This window comes from Vanellus vanellus (assembly GCF_965231255.1).
Source record: "Vanellus vanellus genome assembly, chromosome: 2".
In the NCBI taxonomy this organism is placed as follows: domain Eukaryota; kingdom Metazoa; phylum Chordata; class Aves; order Charadriiformes; family Charadriidae; genus Vanellus; species Vanellus vanellus.
This window is the reverse complement of record NC_138906.1, coordinates 15917711-15940500: the sequence shown is the minus strand read 5'-3', so window position 1 is coordinate 15940500 and position 22790 is coordinate 15917711. Positions and strand designations below refer to the sequence as shown.

The 22790-nt window shown below is 39.3% G+C and overlaps 1 protein-coding gene across 3 annotated transcripts in view; it reads right to left on the bottom strand.

Moving 5' to 3' along the window:
• The window catches only part of PARD3 (par-3 family cell polarity regulator), a 461313-nt gene that overhangs the window by 185002 nt on the left and 253521 nt on the right, over window positions 1–22790 (bottom strand). For all 3 annotated transcript variants that reach the window (XM_082480102.1, XM_082480103.1, XM_082480104.1), the window contains 2 exons: window positions 16657–16796; window positions 14968–15096 (listed from right to left, as the gene is read on the bottom strand). In XM_082480102.1, the coding sequence (XP_082336228.1) occupies window positions 14968–15096; window positions 16657–16796 (269 nt within the window). The remainder of the gene's footprint in view (window positions 1–14967; window positions 15097–16656; window positions 16797–22790) is intronic.

Below are 22790 nucleotides of genomic sequence, written 5' to 3'. Positions count from 1 at the left end.
CACTTGGTTAAAAGCATGAAACTTAATGTGTTCACCAGCCCTATCCAGTGCATTAGATGTTATCTGCATGTCTCTAACCATACTTTGTTTATAACAAAGCATAGTGCTTCATCAATTACAACAAAAAATCAACACGCCCTATCCCAAGCGCCACAGCTAAGCTGGCTCGCTCACGAATCCCATTATCCAAGTACATCTCTTGGCCATGCAGATCAGCACGATCTGTGCCAGCTGTCAGGAATGGAAAGGTGCGCTGTGTCTGTGGAAAAAAATACTGGATCTAAATAATATTTCCCAAATTTGGGGAAAATTACAACCCTAATATTCCTGTTTGAGTCACAAAAGCACTAGTTAGAGCATCCCTTTGAGGTGCATCTTTCCTCAGGTGGCTGCAGAATAAAACAGTTTGAGACACATGCATGTTACCTTTTAGTTTCTGTAACACTTTTATTCCTTAAATAGTTAGGAATAAAATCTGGTGAGCCAAACGGGACACAAAGCCAAGGCAGGATGCACGGGTAACCCCAAGGAAGCACATAAGGTTACTGGATTTTTCTTTACAACTGTTATCATCAATTTACAGTCACATACTCCCCACCTCCCCCAGTATTTTTTAACGTTCTAAAAAATGTCAGAACTCCAGCCACAGCCAGCTCCCTTCCAGGGCAGAGAACTAAACTGCTTCCCTGCACAGCCCATCCCCGTCGGGTGCACTTCTATATGCCAAAGGGTCAACTGGAGCGAGCATCTCAGTAAGCATCCCCAAGGACTGGGCTAATGGCCTCCAGGCTACTTCTCTTCAGCGAGACCAAAGAGCTGCATTATCAGCTCAGCGCTATTCTTAATGAGTCTTCTGCTTGGTTGTTTTCTACAGTCTTAAATAGGGAAAAGATCCAATGCTAATATTGGGCTACAGACACCTGAGTGCGGAGGTGACACTTAAGGCCTAAACCTGGAAGAGACTTCTCTTTAGCAGCTGCACACGAGTGAGTAGACCGTGCGTGTGAAAAAATGAGAAACAGCAGCCTCAGCACTGGAACCGAAGTAGTGAAGCCATGAGAAAACTGCTCAACTCATCCCCCCAAAAAATCGTCATTACTGGGCTAAGGGAAAGTTGCTTTAAGGACTTCATGGGGTATCCACAGCTTTTCTCAACTAAGCCACCTTGTTTCACCACCATACCCATGTCTGCAATTTTAGGGACATAAGCCTCTTGCCCTGTAGAATCTGTGTGTCATCTGTCAGTACCGTATGTTTGAATGCAGATCTTAAAAAGAGAAAGTGGTAGAGAGAAGAAACATTTCTTTTTTGATATCCCACAATGCAAAATGTGGCGTTCAAGAATAACTGAACCATTAAGATTCAAGGACTATGGATATGAAAGTACTGACTGTAACATTTATGCCACACCATGGTACCAAAGAAGGTCTTACTATATATGACATTATTGAATACAACTTCACACGTACAAACCTTAGAACAGAACTATATAGTGATCAGGAACCTCTAAACATGTCATAAAGGGGCCATTCTCAAATAATCAGGAAGATTTTAGCCTCATACCATAACATTTTAAACCAAAGCTGTAAAAACAAAAACAAACAAACAAAAAAAAACCAACAAAACCTCAGACTGGCTGAATCCTTTGTTCCCCAAAGACCTTTAGAGAGTACAGAAACAGTGCATGTACAGCGACTCTCCCCAATCAATTAAGTATCAGCTACTGCAAAAAAAAAGTAATTTGCACTGAAATTGTGTTGAACATTAAGTATCTAAATGTAACAAACCATAGAAATTCCCTGATACATCTATGAGACAGCATAAAAATGCACAAAAATTTAAAATGCAGCATTTAAAAATTTCAACTGAGAACACAATCATTTCCTAATTGCAATAACTTCCATTTGATCTTGATATACTCTAAATTAACAGCTTCGCTATGTCAATCAAACACCTCAACAGTATTTTCATGATTAGCTGATCTGTGGGAGAAATTTATTCCTTCATATACTTTGACAGACCAGCAGTAAACATGGAAGCAAAATTATGTACTGTGAACCCTGAACAACAAAAATCAACTCCCTTAAGATTTTTCACACACTATGTCCAAAACAATTAACAACAGAACAATATTCTGTTCAGACAGAGCCTGCTGAGGAAAAGGTCATCTGAAATGACTTCAGCTGGATGAATGAAGCTGCTCAAGTATGTAATTTGTAATAAAAATTCGATTGGTGATAAAATATGTAGGTGACTTTTTTTTTTCTTCAAATTCATACTTAGTATCAATTTATACTAAATGACATTTGAGATGTTATTCACTTTTGAAATACAACATAAATATATCGTAAATTTAAAGGTAAACTTCCTGACTGGAGCAAACTTATGGCTGTGCTTCGATACATAGGGGGCTTTAAAAAAGCCATTGGATGAACAGGAGGAAATTATTTTTCTTTCCTACATAACATTGGTTTCTGATCTGATCATAAAACCGATTTAATTTTATAAACAACATTAAAATGGACCTTGACACTAAAAGTGCAATAAGTCTATTTCATCATGTTGCTAACAGCACCTCCTCTTTATCCTTTTACGTTTTAAATACGACAAAGAAATGTCTTGCTTGGGACTGCCTCCATTTATAAAATCTCATCAGGGTTCAGCTGGTGAGTAAGCAGCATGAGACGGGTGAAAAAAGAAACCCAACAGCAGCGAAAAACCTCCTCCCACCTAACGGGGGAAGCAATTTGCAATCAAGCTGGGACAAGTTTGCGAAGTGGCTCGCTGCAGCTACAAATCCGGCTGCATTCTCTCCAGCGAAGTCATTCTCTTGCAAGCTTAGGCATGCTGTCTTCTCAGCAGCTATTAAGTCACTGAAACCCGTCTGCAAGTTACTTTCTGATTATGTATAGAGAAAGGAAGTAAGTTAATCATGGGACTCTCGCAAAAACCCAGTGCACTCCTGTTTTCTTTCCCCGAAGCAATGCATCACAGCTCTGTATCCCCACTCTTAGAGGGTAACCTGTACGTCCAAGTTTTGCATATAACACACATGAAAACATTTACAGGGCTCTTGTATGCACAGGCATGTGCATGTACATATACAAACACAGCCTTCACGTACGGTGAAGAAATGCGCATAACAGATTATGTAACTACAGCACAAACCCTTCCTAACCCCTCTGATGGCCCCATCTACACTTTTCACTCTACCTGCTCCCAAATCCTGGCGTGTCCAGCCTCCTAACGTCACAGCCCTAAGCCTGTTAGCCTCTGTTTAATTACTCTTTTGTTAATCTATCAACCTCTTGCCTCACAAATGCACCTTCTCTCTTTCAGATTTGTCCAGACTGAAAATCTCAAGTTCTTGAAAGACGAGTTTGAAGTCCCACAGATATTAAGAGCCTACAAGGTCTAGGAAGTGTAGGAGAGAAAAGTCAAAGGACTGGAATTGGCAAAATCCCAGGTTTAGTCATTTGGTCCCAGTAAAAGGAATTCCAACCCAACATCACAACCTTTTCCAGGATACTTTCAATCTTTAGAAGATTTTAATATAGAATTCATTATTCTTTCTCACAAGGCACCTGTGATGCTAAGAAATCATAACTCCTATACATTGGGAAACCAATAAAATTTGTCTTAGCATTATTACAACAAAACAGAACTCTTATTTTAAAACACGCATGATACGCGCAACAGAGAGCGGATTTCAGTTAGCTATTGTGCAAAAACGTTCTTGATATCAGAGATGACCCAAATTGTTTTATCCTTCAAGTTAGGTGGGTGACACTGCTGTTGTATCAGGTCAGCTTCTAAACTGAGACACACCAAAAGATGATGACTCTCACTTTTATCATATGCCATCACATATACAAATGTAGAACACGTAAATCGAGCAGCTCTAAGGAAGCAAAACAGCATCCGTGGTCAACAACTGTTTCGTGGGGGGTGATGTTTAGTATTTATAAAAATGTAGACGGATTACTGCTGGAGGTACGGAAAACAGAGCAATGTAGGTGGTCTGTAACACACCCCTCCAACTTCAGCCGAGGCCTCTCCTGAGGAGGAGTAACTGAGAGCTGATGCGTCCTGCCCTGGTAGGCATTAAAGATAAATGTAACTACATTCAGATTTAAAACTGGACCTCCAGCAGAGAAAAGCCTGCCTACCGATCCAATAGAGACACACACACTCCAACCCGGTTTCCCCCTGAAATACAACAAGGCCTTTTATCTTTTTTTATCTTTTTTTTTTTTTTAATCAAACAATCATGTGCTGCATTACAGCTTATAAGGGCCTAAAGTGTCTACTTACCTAGTTATAAAATGACATAGGGCTTAAGCCAACTAAACAACTAGAATTTTTATGCTTGCTTTCTTTTATCTAACTCTTCCTAGGTTAAGTATTTTAATATCTCCCATATGTTAGATAAACACTAATGAATCTTATTTGCACGTATACACTGAGACTCATTATTCATATTAGCTAAGTTAATATGTCACATCTGGCAAAGGCTACGCTCTTGTTCAAATCAAACAGCAGCTGCTAAATATCAAAACCTACATTTGAATTCTGAGATTTTATGGGAAATGTGGTCTGCTTTAATTTTAATCCCATCAAGGAAAAGTTTTTTGCATATTATATGTGGACTAACTTTGGTACGTATTTATACGCAGAAATGCTAGCTCATGAGAACACCGCCAAACAGGCCCGTTGTTACATTGCCAGTTATGTCCATTTTAAGGATTTAATTTAATATCAAAAAACACGTTCCACATTCAAAAAATGTCTTGAGCTTAGTGTTTTTGATGGATTAAAAAACGGTTTAGGAAAAAATTAATGTTTTCCAAAGCACAAAAATTCTAGCATGTGATTTTCATTTAGTACGAAAAGCAAAGCTTTGCAAAAGCCCACGTTTAAATACATCCACATGTTTGTTATTCATCTCCATAGGAAGGCCATTGCTTGTCTCTGCTAACTTTATTCTCCCTAACGCTAACGCTCTGATCTGGGCTGTCGCAGAAACTGGTTTAAGCAGTTGATATTCTACGTTTCAAATCAACTGATCAGACCGCTAAAAATAATTTCTTGGTTATGCATCTCAGAACTTCCCGCAGGGACTAGTCTGCTGCTGTTACCATAATGACCGTGCTTCATTCAGGCCAACATATCCTGTTCCAAACTGTTGCTCCTACTCAAACTTTGTGGCCCTACTATATGTTCTGAAACAAATACGCGATTGTAGTGCTAACCCCATTTCTTCACAAGACGCTTACCCCAGAGAAGCGAAAACCAAGGGATTAGATGCACAGCAGGTGTCTGCTGTGCCACGGAAGTCTGTAAAGCTACAGCTCTCTGCGCTATCCCTTCTTCGAGAAAAACTTCAATGCCCCACACACTAATGACACAGCTCCCTGAAAATCTTTATACTTCTCTCACTGACCTGTTGGCTGTACAAGACCTGAAAGACTAAAGAAACAGATAGAGAGTGTCTGGGAAAGCCAGACAGAAAAACAAAGTTGAAAGGGAAATAACGCCTTTGCAGAAGTCCGTGGCAAGAAACACGTTCCACACGGGGCAGTGCCTGTACGGGGCACTGGGACTGACCTGTGTCTCACTCCTACTCCTGCCGCAGACTTTCAGGCAACCGCGGCAATCCGCTTCAGCTCGCTATTTTCCCTGGACTTCATAGCAAGGAAGAATCAACACCAAGAGTCTCAAGCCAACAGCGCAATAAAAAAAGCTTTGCACACAAATGAGTTTTCAGGGGTTTAAATAGTAATCTTAAGCAACAATGTGAACTTCACACTTACCCAAATTAGGTCAAGTGTTTGAAAGAACCCGATGACCCTATTGCCTGTGGTAGCAGACGATCAACTAAAGGACCTGAAGGCCTCTTTCAGCCTCACACCCTATATCTGATGTTTGAGTTGTAAATGCCCTACACAGTCAACTCATATTATCCAAAATAAAGTAAGGCTGATATGTAGGAAATAGTATACTAATGGTGAATAATGACGTGCACACCACTGTGGCTTCAGGACGACTGCAACGATGGCACCGAGACAATCCTCTTACAGAACCGGAGAGGAGGGACGCATACGTCGCCTTCCATGAAAGTGGCAATTGCCCAGCAAGTGTTACCAACGCAAACCTTGAGAAAACAGCTAGAGCCGCCCCGCGGTGCTGCACAGAGCCAGCCTGGTGTGCCACGCCGCAGCCCAGGTCAATCACCTGCAGGTGATGGAGTCAAAACTATGAGCCTAAGGGTCAGTCCCAAGCACAGCGTTACACAGAAGTCTATGTGGATCACCACTGAACGTTCCAGGAAATTCAGAGTACTCAAAGAGCATTCATAAACAGAGTCACTCAAGTGTTGTAGTTAGTCACTGGGAATTAACGACTCAGCTCTACTCATTAATGCCCCAGAAAATGCTATTCAATACTAGAGAACCTATATGGTAAAAGACTGTAAACCCAACAGTACCCTGCAGAAGATCACACATTCAATACCTCTTTCTTTCATATGGCCAGTGATCTGTTTCTTATGTCACATCTTTATTAAGAATATAATCTGAAACCACGCAAAATAGCACCAAAAAAGGCTTTTAAAAGATTGTAATCACCTTTGTGCCTCACACCCTTAGAAGACAAAAAAGGTATAAAAATAATCAGCACCAGTTATTAACACCAAGGAGGAAAAAGCAGCATCAGCTTAATCACCAGTCAAACATCTCTTCTTTTGATAAAATCATTCTGTATCTAATGATAGCACTGCTGGTGGTGTAGGCTGATATCAGTCATTGTGTGATCCCGGCTCAATTTTTAGACATCTGGATCACCTATTGCAGCAATGGAAATCGATAAAGCTTAGAGCTGTTCTCCATGGAAGGTTCTGCGTGAAGGAGGAGTTGCATCACCCAAATGATACAAAGCTGCTATAAAAGCTGAAGTTCTATGAAAGTGACTACGTATCTTGAAGTAATACAAACAGCTCTTTACCAAAAGTAAAAAACAAACACACACGTGCTCAGACCACCGCCATCTTAAAGCTCAGCCGTGACAGTGCTTTTCTCCCCACATGAAGCTCCAAGAATTTTCCACCCATTAATCAATATAAATTATGCCTTTCTAGGCATTTGCTAGTATACCTCGCATATTCATAACACAAGAAGTTGCAAACAAAAAGCGTACAAAATAATTATGCATTAGTTCTTACAAAATGCCTCTGACCACAGTAGTATCACTCCATTCCTGTAGGTGATGAATTCTTGCATAAGAAGTGCAGCTAGCTAAGTTACTCAGAATCACACAGAAAAGTCTACGGCAAGAACAGCAATGGAACCCAAAAGTGCTGATAGGTTTAGCCATGACATTATCCTTGGATTCTGAAAAAACACGGTGATCAAAAAGAAATTTAGATAATATCAGGTGTATCAGATGTTCAAGTTCAGAAGAAAATAAAAAGCAATCCCATTTGCAATTTCTATCGGGGCTGCTAAACATTTATATATTGTTCCAACACACCAAGCGCTCTTGTTATGTCACTGTTACGAATCCTACACTCACTAAAATTCATAACATTCTGCTCACTTACATCGATTTGACAGAAAAACAAATGAGAACAGAAAACTGAAGCTTTCCCGTGCTGCTGAGTGCAACAGTCATGAAATGAAATCCCGAATCCTAACTTTGAATCTCTTTTTACCAATAGACAATGCTCCCTAGAAAATACTTACATATACGATAATTATTATTTTTCTAGCATTATGCTTACATGAAAGTTAACTTGTGGGTTCTGAATTCAGAAAACAAACAGTGAATGACAATTGTAAAAGCAAAATATTACTGAATATTATTGACTTTCAAAGAGTATGAGGAAAAATTAATTGGCAGATGTTTTACATAGCATAATTAACAGTTCATTTCAATGCTCTGTAACAAGATTAAGATAATTATGCTTAGAAACAGAAACGTAATAATGATAAATTACTAGTTTTCATATTACGGTCAATCTCCTACATTCCAAATAATCACCATGTTTAGAAATAGGTGCATCTGTTCCATGTTGTCATCAGCTATACAAATGGCACAAACTCGTGGCTGGGTGCAACACTCTCTCAACCAACATACAGGAGATTTCCCCGCTTCAGGAGAAAAAGGAGCGTCTGTTCCATTCATCAGCAAAACAGAAGGTGAAAATAGCAGTACTGTTTTCACTAGGGCACAGTTACTGGATAGAGCTGAAGATGCTTTAGCAATTTGCATTTCTTATGGATGACTGGAGAGCAAAGCTTAAATTCTGCGAGCTTAGCAAGTTACACAAACTCCTCCTATGGAAGTTCCAGAATGAGAATATGAGAATCTGTCTTCTGTGATGGGGTGCAAAATATGAAGTCATATGCTTACCTATATGGGTAGTAAGAAATAACTCTCTCTCAAGGATTTCAGGCCACAAATAAATTAAGAAAAAGCTAATTTTAAAGGTTTTCTTTTATTACATCTGTGAAGATTAACTACTGTATCCAAATGTCACAACATTAGTATAAACCATTTCAAAGTAACAGTTCCATAAATGTAACCCCTGAGTGTTAATAATGTGTTGATAAACTAGGCTTTATATTTTGGGGCTACACATAAATTTTATTTCAGGCCTTCCATTTTCAAGGGGTTTGTTGTTGTTGGGTTTTTTTTATTATTTCAAAGGTGCATTTTTTTTGTATTTCCCCACAAAGACAACAACAAAAAAACCCACAACCATTTTGCCTTTAAATTAAAACCAGACTTATATTTCACCTCTCTCTCATTTCTATAGCTTCACTGCTTTCATCATCCTTTTTTTGTTGTTGTTTTTATGCTTTGCTTTCTACTATCGAGTCCTTGACACTTAGAGACTAAAACCTCACAACCAACAGCACAAAGATCAGAGCAGGCACAGAACCAGCAATTGCAAGATTAGAAATCTCAAAGACCTGAAAAGTAGACAGAGGAGGAATAAATAGGGATTGAGGCAAAACCAAGGAGAATAAAGGAAAGCAATGAAAAATACTTTCCAAAATAATAATAAAAAAGTCACAGTGTGTGATTGTATTATTAATGTGCAGCTGAGGAAAATTAGTTCTGTAGAACTGGAGTATCACACTTATCCAAAGCAAAGCAGATTGGAAGAAGTGCAAAAGCATTGTGCGTTATAATCACCCACTGGCACCTTTCATGTTTCGTCCATTTTTTATTCCCACCCCGGAGCAGGCAAATTTAAAAGAGATCTTGATCACTGCTGCTCTGAGCCTTCAAAGAAATAACAAAAAAAAAAATCCACCCCATAATGAATGAAAAACCCAAGACATTGTGCAAAAAACATTTTTGTATTGACCAGCTTTCTCACGTCATTCCCTCACTAACCAAGTACGTCTCCACATGTTTCCCAATTCACTTCCTTATTTCCAAAGCTTGCTAGGGCTTTCTGGCTGGTTTTACAGAAATCCCTGACAACCCATATACTCCCTGTCCCTCTTGCATAATCCCCTGGTTAACGAGCAATTTTTAGCTCACAACTACAGAGAACAACCGAGATCTCCTTATTTTCCTTTGGTTTTTTCTTAGATTAAGTCAGGAAGCTGATCAGAAAAATCACTGAGAGAAGATTTCACCATGGAATTTGGTACAAAACATTAATTTTGCAACAGTTGAGCAATTGCTTTATATAAACACCCTATAGGCAACCTGTCCAATCTTAATGAGGTTTTGGGGCAGAATTTCAACTCCTAAAGCCAGGACACTTTTATAAGGCTGCACCCACAAATGATTTTCAGTTGTATTTAACTATAGGCAGAAGTACTGTCCTGGGCTTTGATCTTTGATCTCCTTACATATCAACAGTACCTGGTAAGAAACTATGAAGATAAAAACATACGTTCACTAACAAGATGTACTAAAAAGATACTGCGAGGCACGCCTGAAACAACGATACACCCATGATTTTGCAGAGCCCTTATGCAGATGACTTTCAGACTAGAAGGACATCAAAAGATAGAGGGATAAAAGTGAATATTGCTACATTCAACCCAAACACCCATTTTCGCACTTACATTCCACTGGCCTGAAACATTAGTAGTATCAACCAATGTACACTTGACTACCTCACTGAGATGGCTCTTACATGTCTTTACCTCGTCTTGACTTTCTTTTTATCCCCGACACCATCTCACCATTGCTGGTAAGGCATTCTGAATCATCCAGACAAGCTTTTTTGGTTTTTCAGCAGCCTAACTAATTTCAAATCCCAGCACGAATCCTCTTAATTCCCCCGTAATCTAATTTATCATTTAATTTTGAAATAGGTACCTAATTGAGTGGAGCTTCTTGAAGTACAATTTTAACTAAGATACAGTATACCTTTAAGGTAATATGTTATTGCTATATTTTCTGTTAATGTCTTATAAAAGAAACCTTTTATTTTAGAAAAAAAAATATGTATATTAGTATAATGTGTATTAAGACTGATTTTGCTCCACTGACTAAAATGAGGTATATAAACAGTATACAACATCAATATACAGCCTCGCTGACAGATCACATACAAACCTGTAACAGCCTTTAAAGGGTAAACTTGATACTACTTCCCCATAATTTCTTAAAAACAACTAACAAGCAGTGGTTTGTTATGAGGATACAAATGAGACTTAAATCCAAACCCCCTAATTTCTGTGTTTGTATCTCAGGTTTCAGTCATATAATCATGTTTTAAACAATTACTTTCAACAAGTAACCCAAACTAAGTCTACTCTTATCATTCCAACTTTAGGCCTTTGGCTGTGTATAAAAGTTGTAATTTCAAATAGCACTCAAATGTACATAATAATTGAATTGCATCTAATATTCAAACAGTATTTGAAATTACATTCAAAAATGCACTTAAAATGTAAAGCTAGAGAGAGCCATCTACAGTATATAAGGTGAAAGGAGGATCTGTGAATCTTTGATGGAGAAGTGCCATATCAATTTAAAAACATTTGGGAGTCTTCCAGTATGGAAAAGACAAAGCTCTTACCGTTTCCTTTGGAATTTGTGACTGGCTTTGTTCTGCATTCTAAAGGAAGTAAAAAAAATAAATAAGAACACGACTACATACGACATATACTATCTATCAGCAGGGGGATAAACAAAGAGCTCTAATTCTGAGGTGAAGTGGCAACGTAAAAATGAAAGGTGTTCATCACACTCCCCGATTCAAATTTGTCTAAACAGGCACTAAATGAGAGGTGAAGAAAAATAACCTCCCGTGATCTTAGGCCAGTAGACCTGACTTTATCTGGTTATGAGGGAGGCGGCTATCTGGCCAAGGGAGGATCGCAGCTGCTTGCACCGTTTCTGGCCGGTGGAACATTCTCCTTCAGGGATGTTCTCCCCCTGGCCTTTCCCTTCTGCTTTCAAGTTTTCAAAGCATGACCTCAGCAGTCCAGATGAACCCTTCCAAATATTTTAAATAAGCATCTATTTTTTAAAACATCTATTCTCACTTTAACAAGGGATTTCCCTTTTGAGTGTATTTGGATGAACCCTAACTACCCAGGACAGGAGGGTACTTTCAGTCCACCACAGACGGGACCTTCCTGTGGGTCCTTGGGACCTTGCATTCCTCACATAAGGCACATAAGGCAAACATCCATCATTGGACAACCTTTCTGCATCCTCCAACCAATTCTGGAAACACACGTAAGGAACTATTACTCTTCCGAGCCCACGTGCACCCATATTAAAACCCCTCTGAGCACCCAGGAGCCACCTTGCTGCGGGCTGGATGATCACTTTTGGGCTAACCAGCTATTTCTTTCCATTCAGCTGGGCCAAAATGAAATGCCAGGGTTTACTGGACTTTTTTGGTTTGGGCTGTTTTGCAGGAGATTCAAATGATTAGGCACGAAAACGTAGTGGCAAAGCAGTAACGCAAACGCCCAGTTAGCTTCAACCTGCAGCCAGCAACCAATAAGGAAAAAACGAAGGCGCCAACTACCAGGAAGATGTAAAGGAGCTACGCGTACCAATGGGTATATTCACTTGTAGGGCACTGGAGACTAACTCTGCCAGCTAGTCTCTGCCGATACCGAGAATAACAACCCAAGTCAATCCCTCAGTGGATTCACACAGTCCGTAGCAGGCTCTAAGAAAATCCTTCACAGCAAGTTACGTTCTGTCGTGTGAGGTCACTACAGTGTTACAGGAGCTCTACTTAACCAGAGTAATCCTATCCTCACCCCTTTCGTAAATAGAGGAGAAGGGAGGGAAGATTATTAAGACACAAATCCGCCTCTCATGCCGTTGCGGACAAGCCCCAATATATTACCTATCTGGCATTAGGTAACTCTGGAAGCAATAAAATGCCTGGCATTCTGGAGAAGCATAATCGTTCTTCCAGATCTCACTGGTTAGAAAAGTTAACTCCTGCCAATTTGATTTTATTCCTTGCTTCCACGTTTTACCTGCTTTCAGCATGATCTGCTGCAGTGGATGATGGCTCTCCATCGCGCACACCCCTCCTAACCTGACCACACAAGCTACAAAGATCCCACACTAACCTAAGCGGGCTTGGCTTAACTTTCCTGTAAGTTTTAGATACAACTACACATTTTCGTAGGTCCCTTCCAGACAATAATGGCAACATACATCAAAGACATTAAACTCCACCACTCTCCTGAAAGTTTACTATCTTCATTTTACTCATAAAGAAACCTAAGGGTAAGTGACTTTTCAAAAGTCATTCAACAAGCCATAACCCAAAACATAAAATCTAAACACCTCTTTTATTGGGATTACTATCTGTACAAGTGTTGGCGAATATAAAATGGTTTTAATACTGAGTGCTCCCCGGCAAGCAACAGTCCTGCCCTTTACGAGATGGATAGTATCAAATAACATGCTTTCCTGCATACAGTTTCTGAGACACCTCTCATTCTGTTAATATTTAAAGCATACAAATATAGAAAGTATGACAGAAATAGGGGAAGGATGCAAAGAGAAATTGTTCCTGAACGGCTAAAGAAGGTTTGCATGTGAAAAAGATGAACTGACATGATTTCAGATCGTTCCCCTCCAGCCTTTGCTATTAATTTTTTTTTTTTTTTTTTTTTTTACATAAAGCTCGTAAAAGTCAATGAGAGGAGACAGTTAAAAAGACTTTTTTTTTTTTTTTTTTAAATCTTTCAGGATTATTTCTTACCAGAGAAGAAAGAACAGCCCTTATGACGGGTTTTAGTTCCACACCTTCCCCAGTAATTGTGCTCCTGCTCTTTGAGAGCTGTCAGCAGAGCACACCTAACAGTTCTCCATGGCAAAATGCAAACAAACAAATCCTTATGCAACAGAGGATCATCACGCACGTGTACTGTCAGATCCTCACAATATCATCTGCTCAACTGGAGCTACAGAAAGGTACACCAGTTTCAGATGTGATCTCTGACTACATAGCGCAGAGCCCACCTACTACCTGCCACAGCCAGGACGAGATCTGGCTTCCCTGCGCTGGTGTTTGCCAAAATAGCTGAGAGAGTATCGCCCGAGCAGCAGCAGGGAGGCTACTGAGGTTGAACCCATTTAAAGGGGCTACTTTGCAGCTATTTTTAAAACTACATCAAGCAGTACTATTAAATCTCTGCATTACTCACATCATATCTTTGTTTACAATTATTTAAACAAAATATCTTGTTAAATTACGCATTATAACCTCCTCATTTTACTATAGAAATAATATACACAAAATTAAGACATTTTCTTACTTCTAAGTTTATTTAGAGAACTTAAAAAGCATTTGCATTCACCTTTATGTAAAATAGCAATACTGTGCAAATTACATCATAGGAACTTATAAACAGATTGCTTTCACAGTTCCAGTAATAAAGTAGGGCATAATATGATCTCAAATTGTTCATTTCTCTTGATTTTATGACAACTTCCACTTTAGTACCTGAAGTCATGTTCCAAGAATATTAAGGTAAAAGTGTGGTTCGTTTACAACCTCCCCTGCCACTTTGACGTATTAGGTTTAATTGTAGTTTTGAAAAGTAAAAGGCTAATGTTGAATATCTTGAAACAGCCAAACAAAAAATCATTCTCTTTGCATTCAAGGTAACACAAATCCAATAGAAAAATGAAGCAATTAATTCATCATACTTATATTTGTTACTTATATTTTTCTATCTTCCCACGATGATGCAGCCAAATAAGTTATTTTTAGAGCTATGTATAGCTATGATAATACAAATAATAAATAAATTCAGCAGTTTAATTGAATACAGAACAAAGTAAGACTGCTACATTCACAGTCTTTTCATAACAGAAATTATCTTGAATAATTATCAGAGAAATATCTGTATACACTATGCAAGTGGAGCAGGTACAGTATGAAACATCATTTTATTTCCATTTCATGTAAATTCCTCAGAAACATTTTCTGAATTACCCTGCTAAATTAATAACTGCAGGGTTTCCATTCCACAGAGATTGCATTTACATTCAAAAAAGGCTACTACTTCTGATATATTCCACTTTTTGATAAAAAGGTATTGACACATCCTGTTTTGGAACAGTATTATATGCTCTGAAATACTTTAGTGAGCAGGCAGTGGGACAAATGGCAGGCTTTCAAACATGGATTTGCCCATATGAAAGATATGAAATAATCTACTTGTCTGCATGCATCCAAATAAAGTCCATCCAATAGCATCTTCTATAATAAACATTTTCACTCAAAATAAAACTCTCGCTTATACATTATGAAAAAATACTTAATTCCAAGAGCAGATCTCAAAGAGAGTAAAAAACATTCATGTAAAATGTTCTAAATGAAGCAAAATAGCTGTTTGTTTTTTTCTTATATTCAGTGCTGGCCAAGCATGTTTACTAGCAGGTGACAAGATCAAATCATTTGCTCCTACTCATCTAAATCTCTTAGCTGCTCTCTATTTTACGCACCAGTTCCCTTGGATGGAATGTTTCTTCCTGTCGAAAAATCAGAAGGCTGACGGTCCCTCCCATCTTGGTGCTTCGCAGCAAGGACACGACTTCTTCTTGAGTTTTGCCTGTTAAATCAACTCCATTTACCTGTAACAACGGAAATACTAGAAATTGGTAAGACTCCAAAAGGGGAAAAGCAGTAGAAATTCATACCAAAATGTCACGTGAATTATACGGGACAGTATTAAAAAACCCTCACCAAAGCAATCTGCTTATTGGCTCAGTACAGCTTCCATTTAATAGAAGTCAATAAACATGCATTCTTTGCACGTGAATACAAATAAGAAGCAAGGTAGCAATAGCTCCCTCCTCTTTAGCAGCAACTGTGTACTCCAGTATACTCTAAAGCCAACTCATTCCTTTTACCAATATTTTTTTACGAGAATTTCTGCATAAAAATCCTTTGGCAAAATGAATGTGTGATCCAAAACCGGTTTGGTTTCCAGGTGCCTTGCTGTTATACATATCTTCCAAATATACCTTGCACAATAAATGTTGTCAAAAGTAGAAAACAATTTTTTCCCCAAAAAATAACTTTGGAGCAGTTACTCCTTATTTTGCCTTTATTCAGTGGTCAAACCCCTTGGCTTCCATGTATCACTTGCCAGTACAGACAGGTATAGAACACATACAGTTAAATTTCCCACTCTATGAGCTAACTTGAGTAAGGGAGAAGCCAGAGAAAAACAGGGTATTCTCAGGCTTGCCTGCTCAGAAACATTTTGGAAATGTAAGGCAAATCAGCTAACGGTGTTAAGCAAGAGAGCACGGTGCTCGGAAGAAGTCAGCAAACCATTTTCTTCTTCTTTTCCCTTGTAAGAGGTCACAGCTCACGCAGCTGAGATGCCATAACTGTTGTCTTAAATGCTTCTCAGTCCCCTTCTACCCAAGTCATCTGGGTTACCTTGAATTACAGCAATTACAGAGGACTATCCTCCAGCAGCAATTCAAGCTGACTTTGCCAATTTTGCAGTAAAGTGAAGTTAAGGCACTGAGAGGCAGTTACAGTCTCAGCTGTACCTCCACCATCATTTGGCTTTGGGACGGTAATGAAGAGCTGTGGGTGGTACCATCTTATATCACTCCAGCTGGATTTGCAGGAAGATCTCAGCTGTGTGCCTATCTAAGAGAAATTTAATTCCCTTGAGGACATCCTCCCTTCAGGAGGGAAGTGACCTTGATTCTCTGTAGCAACACCCTCCTCTTATATTGTGCCTTTAAGCTAATTCACTAAACCTTTCCAGCGTTTTGTCTTCCATACTTGGCAACATCTCCAATAATTTCTGGTCTGTCTCTCCATGCTGGTTTAATGCCCCTTATTAGGTGACAATTACTTTGTTTCAACTTGTTCCTAAACAGCAATGCAAGACTATGGCACAATATTCACAGAAGGACAGGTAAACTCGTGTTTTCCTAGTATGCCTGGGTCCAGCTCTTAAAACAGTTACGTACTGAAAACGCGCAGCCCTTGATCTGTTACCTAAAAAAAAAAAAAACCAAAGACAAAAAAAAAAGCGAAAAAGGGAAAAAAAGAAAAAGAAGAGGGAAATATTTTCCTATAACATAAACAACTAAGGGCTTTTGGAAGTGAACTATTGGATGGGCTCATGCCAAATCACAGGCAAACAACATGTAACACTTCATCACCTCAATTAATCGGTCTCCAGCTTTTAGTCTCCCATCTTGAATAGCTGCACCTCTCGGAAGGATGTTTTTCACATAAATTGGAGCAGAGCCACCAATTGGGACATCTCTTGAAGTAATGCTAAATCCCAAGCCTTCTGTACCTGCATAAAGAATGTAGAATATTAACTTGTTAAAACGCACATTTTGTATTATATATTATTTTTAGCCAGCAGAACGTATGCGTGCCTCACTGCTACAATCCATGTAAGTACATATATAAGACGTAAGAATTACTGCACGGCAAAAAAAGCAAAAAAAAAAAAAAAGCATATATAGGAACGCTATAGCTGAAGCAGAGTCTTGGCACAGGTGGCTGAGCAGGCCCTCCTTGCAACTTGCTGTTCTGATGATTTTCCAAGTCATTGCCATATTTCCAACTTTCTATTTCAGATGAACTGAGTGACAAGGAATCAGAACAAAGCATATCCGATACCCTACCACTGCCTTCCCCCTTGTCAATCTGGATCTCGTCAATGATCCTTTCCTTCTCTTTGGCGACTCTTTCAGCAATGTCAGTCAGCCGACGCTGCCGGCCACGGGGCTTTGTCGGCCCACTTATGGGCACCGGCAGGTGACAGGCAGAACCAGAGCTCAGTGGTTTCATTTCTTCTGCTCCGAGGGACCTCAGGCTGTTTGCTGTCACCACCTCCTCCGCCCCAGGGCTTCACCCCGTCTCTCGCCGGGTCCCAGCCCACCCTCTGCCCCGCGGGCAGGGACCGGAGCCAGGCGGCCGCGTCTGAGGTCCTGCTGTGCAGGCAGGTGACTGACTACACGTGGCTAAGATTGACCCAAGCGCAACAGAGATGTTTGAGACGACTTAGGGAAATCCGGAGACGGGGTCCAGTCAATATGGCAAATGAGGCTTGCTCGCATTTCAGAGAAATTATGCCCACAGTTGGTTATTGACGTGTACCTCAGGAGCCCACCAGCTCTGGGATTCACAAGCTGAGAAGACAAACAGAAGCCTTTCCTACTGGGCAGAAAGCTCATTTGTGATCCGCACTTTGATGCAATCTGTCCAGTGTTATCAACAACCTTTGAAACTCAGTGTTGAAACAGTCCCCCCCGCCCCCAACACTGCACATCAAGTCTATTCAGGACATGTGTCTAAACCGACGTTTAATCTGACCTACTAAGGCAACCGGCAGTTCGGACTCGGCACTATCAGGTCTGGTCCCTAAAAGCTGCACAACGCACCCCTTCGCATAAAACCACAGGGACAGACAGAAGCTGAACTTTTATGCAACAGTCCTCAGCTTTGAGCCCTGGGAAGCTGAGCACCACCTGCGCGAAAAACACACAACCATATAACCATTTGAGGTTAAAGCCTGAATTAATTTCTGTCTTAGTATTCCCCATGTTCATTAGGTGAGCCTGCTTTCTAACCGAGCAGGTTAATATTCACACATGTGAAAAGGAAGCAGGAGTCCAATACAGGCAACATAAGCCTACGTGCAGATTTCTGAAATCTGCACAAATACACTTGATTAAAATTTAGTACAATGTATTTTGTTATCAAGACGGTAACCGTGTTAAGAACTAAGTTGACCCAGATGACAGGGCTGGGAGGGATACGACCTTTTAAAGTCTAAATCTTGAAATACCTAAGTCCTCATGCACCCACAGCAAGCGCCTGCAGCTCCTATCGTTCAGGACATTTGGATAAATTGCTCTAGGCTAACTATTGTGAGACAAACTCCTTCCTGATGTCTGCAGCATTCAAGATAGCTGAAAAAGCGACATTTGAATTTGAAAGTCTTCATCCATTTTCAGGCTGCTATAAAATTTATCAGTGCTATTACACAGAGATGAAAAAAATATTAGATCTCATAACATCCATATTTTACTTTGGAGACCTCACAACTTTAATGATGCTTCAAACGTTCATAGAGCTCTTTAACTCCTTGCAACACGTGAAGATGATCTGTATAGGTGTAAGGTTTTTTTAAGACACATCTCAGCTTTTTATGGAATTTATTTTATCCTTATTTTAAGGTTCTGTGTTGAATACTGCTCTTTACTGTACAGGTTTTGTCTGCTAAAATTTGCAAAGTAGTATCAGAACATGACTGCATGCCCAGGACAATATTTCATTATTAATAAGCTTAATCCCCATAGCCTGATTACAGCATCATTACAGATGTCTGGTTCACACACTCCACTTTAAACCCCCGCGGAAAAAAACAGAAGTTGAAACGTTCACATTACAAATGCACACAGGATATAAATTTGGACTGTGGCATTTTCTGCTGTCAAATCTCCAGAAAGCCTCCACCAAAGCCGGCAGAATGCCACAAATCCACACTGAGCCAGATATTAGCAGAAGAAAATTCTAATTACTTGTTTCTGTAGAAAGAAAGGGCCTCAACTGGGCTACACTTTGCTATGCTGCTCTGTACAGCTTTGCATAAGGCAGCTTTGGGCTGTCATTTTCCTCTTACTTTTTCACTGCTTCATTTTACTATTCGTGCACTAGAGCTGCCCTTAGCTCTATAATACAGCTTATTGTATATAAATTAGAAGTTCACAAGATTAGGAAATAAATGGATACATTCAACCAAAGCCAAAAACAAATATAATTTCTGTGACTGGACTGATTTTAAGCTTTTTTTTTTTTTTTCTTTTTATACACATAACTGGTTTAGTTATCTCTACTCCATGCATTTCAGCTGTCCTGTTGCTAGAAATGCATATAACATCTTAATATCACCCTGCTGCTAAAATGTTTTCAGTTCTCTGGGTGTACAACTGCATTATAATGACAGAACTGTGCAAATGTACTGGAAGCTCCTCTGATATCTCTGATTTATACTAATAATATGGGAGAAAGTGGACACACATAGAGGCAGAACCAGAACAAGAGTAGAAAATAGAGGGAATTTCCATCTTTTTGAAAACATGGGAGTCATCCTACTCAAAGCTAGGAGCTTTACCTTGCAATGTCTAGATTATTTGAGCTATATTCCCCTTAATCTCTTGTAGATTAAAAGAAAAAAAAAAAAAGATGGTATAAAACATATTCCTCCCTCTATAGCTGTCATCTCTGACAACGATCAAATTACACCGAGTGATAATAACATTTAAAAATTACCCACTAATTTGTATAATTCAAATTCTTAGGTTTCTTTGAGAAATCAGCAGCTCTCTCGACAAGGCAGAGCTCCCCTTTTCTCTGGAATGTGATGCTGAAGACGCCTTCCAAGGTCACATTACCCTCGAGAGCTCAGCCGGCTCTGCGCTGAAGACGAAGTAGTATTGGGTGAATAAAAAGGGCAGTTACAATGGTAAAAGGACTATGTTGTAAAAACAGAAAAGAGGCAGATTTGATGCTTCAGTTGATGTTTTGGAGGAAATCAGTTCCAGTAATATTAAGACAGGTAGGCAAAAAACTTTCACGGAAGTTAATTAAATACATATTCAAAATAAAAATCATCATCTCATTTGGAATGATCATAAACTGACAGGATGCTAAAAAAATGATTAAATCTTACTAGAGGTGGCTAGGTTTTCTGTTATCTCCCAGTGAAGAAGTGTTTCATATCTCACCAATGCTGGGATTATATTCTTGATATGTCTGGTATAACGTTTCTGTCTTTCTGAGGCTCTTGTGCATGAAAAAATGCGTATTCCTCATCCAGCACCAACGGCAGGTCTAAATTCTCAACAGCAAATTGTGCTGCTGGGTAGAAACTCTGCCAGAACATGAGACAAAAAGGAAGCATCACCTCTGCACTGCTTCCAGTACTTTCATGTCACTCTCAAAAGGACGTTAGTTCAGAGACCCAATAAGGAACATCTGAAGGACCTACGCTGTCAACTTCTTCTGATACTTCTCTTACAGTTATCTTCCCTTTCAGGACTGCAAGCAGAGCTAGAAGTAAATCATACTCTTCTTTCTCCTCTGACTTAAGTAAACGCAGATGAGTTCTCAGGTACTTCAGTACAGATCTCTCTAAGCTTAAAAAAAAATCTCACTTCTAAAACAATAGAAAATGTTTGATAATGAGACAATTGGGCACCACATTTGTTAGTACTTATGCAAGACAAGCAGAGAACATTTCAGAACAATCTATATATGGAAAATCCATGCATGTGAACAGTCCTCAGATGGAATAAAGGATTGTTAAAGAATAGTGCAGATTCTTCATGGAAGACAAAGAACACACTCTCCCCTTCCTAAAACCATAAGGGAGGTTGTTTATACATATAAACAGTTTGTGACAAAAAGTCACAAAAATTGCATACTAAAGCATCCCCACTTAATGAAAGTATTATAAAATGATCCAGAATAAGGAGGGAGATAACATTACAATAAAACTAAGCAGAAGGGCCAAATGCTGTCTGACAATAACGAGAGTAGACACTTTCCTTCCAAGCATTTCAAATTCCTCCTTTTTCACGGTAGACTCTTTCTGGAGATCCATGTATGGATGGGTGATTGCTGAAATAATAATCCTACTATTTTATGCCAGAAAGCAGTTTTTATTAAGGACTGGACCTCATACAAGAGCTGAACAGCAAATATGTTCTCCTTATTGTCAGGGCCTTCACTAAACCAATCAAAACCATTTTAGATACTTCCTGAAAAGTTATTTTACTGCTCCTAGTTTAAGCCCCATATTTTCAGAATTTGTGTATGCGTAGTCAGGGTAACTGTACGTGCAAATGACTGCTTAGAAGGCTGACTGCTCAGCTGTCTAGAAAATTTCTGCAGCCACATGTGCAATCAAGACAAATTAATTGCATGCCCATTTTTATGTAGTTGAGTGATTTGGAACAACTTTTATTTCTCCAAGCAAAGCTTAGACTTCTCAAGTAGAACTTTGATCATCCTAATAGAAACATTCTTCTCTTTTTGCTACAGCCTGCTAATAAATAGTGATCAGAAGTGTTTTTAAATAAAAAGAAAGATGAAACTTGATGCAGTTCATGTTTTTTCAGCAGCTAATAATGCCCAAAATTATTTGCTTCACTTTTGAATCTAATTTCTCAAGGTCACTTAAGTAATTTTGCAATCTACATTCTTCATTTCAAAAGTGACAAACACCCCTTCTGCATCTGAACACTAATTCTAAAATCAGTCTAAGAGAACATAATACTTCAAAAGAAATTTTAAATAAAAATTTAAAATGTCATTTTAAAGTCTGGCTCGAGAAACTGTGTGGGAAAACAGGAGAGTATGATGAAAAATGCATGTAAATCTGTACACTTCAGATACATGATGCAGGATATCTTACAGACAAGTTCAGGGTCCTGTCTTGTACGCTCTGCTATATAAACCCAAGTAAAACAAGTAATCATCCATATATGTGCTTTACTCCATAGGCAAATATGATGACATTTTAAATTAGCATACTCCCAAACCACCCCAGGCATCTTATTTGCGTCTCTAATGACTTCTCGCAGAAAGGAACTTGGATGCGGCAGGGCTGAGTGTCACCGCACCAGAACACTGACTGCCCAACCACCTGGTGGGACTTGCAGTGTTTCAGCTCGGCTCTGTATGTAAGATGGAGCATTAATAACCAGAGAAGGACCAGCAAGCCAAACAGGAACCCAACAAGAAACTCTGAAGAGCAACGAGTCTCGTAACCCTCCTCACGTCTACGACTTAACCACTTTTCTCCGTTGCAGTGCACAAAGGTGCCTCTTTCCTCTCAGCACTCCTCTCCTAAGACACAGCTGCTACGCCCGTTCTCTCATGGACTTGGTGATCCCTACAGCTTTCCTGCTGTGAGGCGTCCGGCAGTCGTGTCTCTCATTTCTTTCTCTTGAAGCTATACCACTTTGCAAGAGAGAAATACTCTTTGGGCCAAAAAGGAAGAGATGATCATAACTCCCATGGCCAGTGGACAGGTCACTCTCCGGAAGCGGGGAGATGTGGACTGAAGTCCTGATTCACTGAATACTACAGACAAAAAAAAAAATAGCAAAATATTTGGTGGAACTAAGACCAACACAGAAAACAAGAGCTCAGTTTTGACGTTTTACCTAAAGAATTATATATTTAATTTAGTTAGGCAACTATGTAGTTATAGATAGAAATGATCCAATGCAATGAGTATTATACTTAAGGGTATTCAAATAAAATGAAG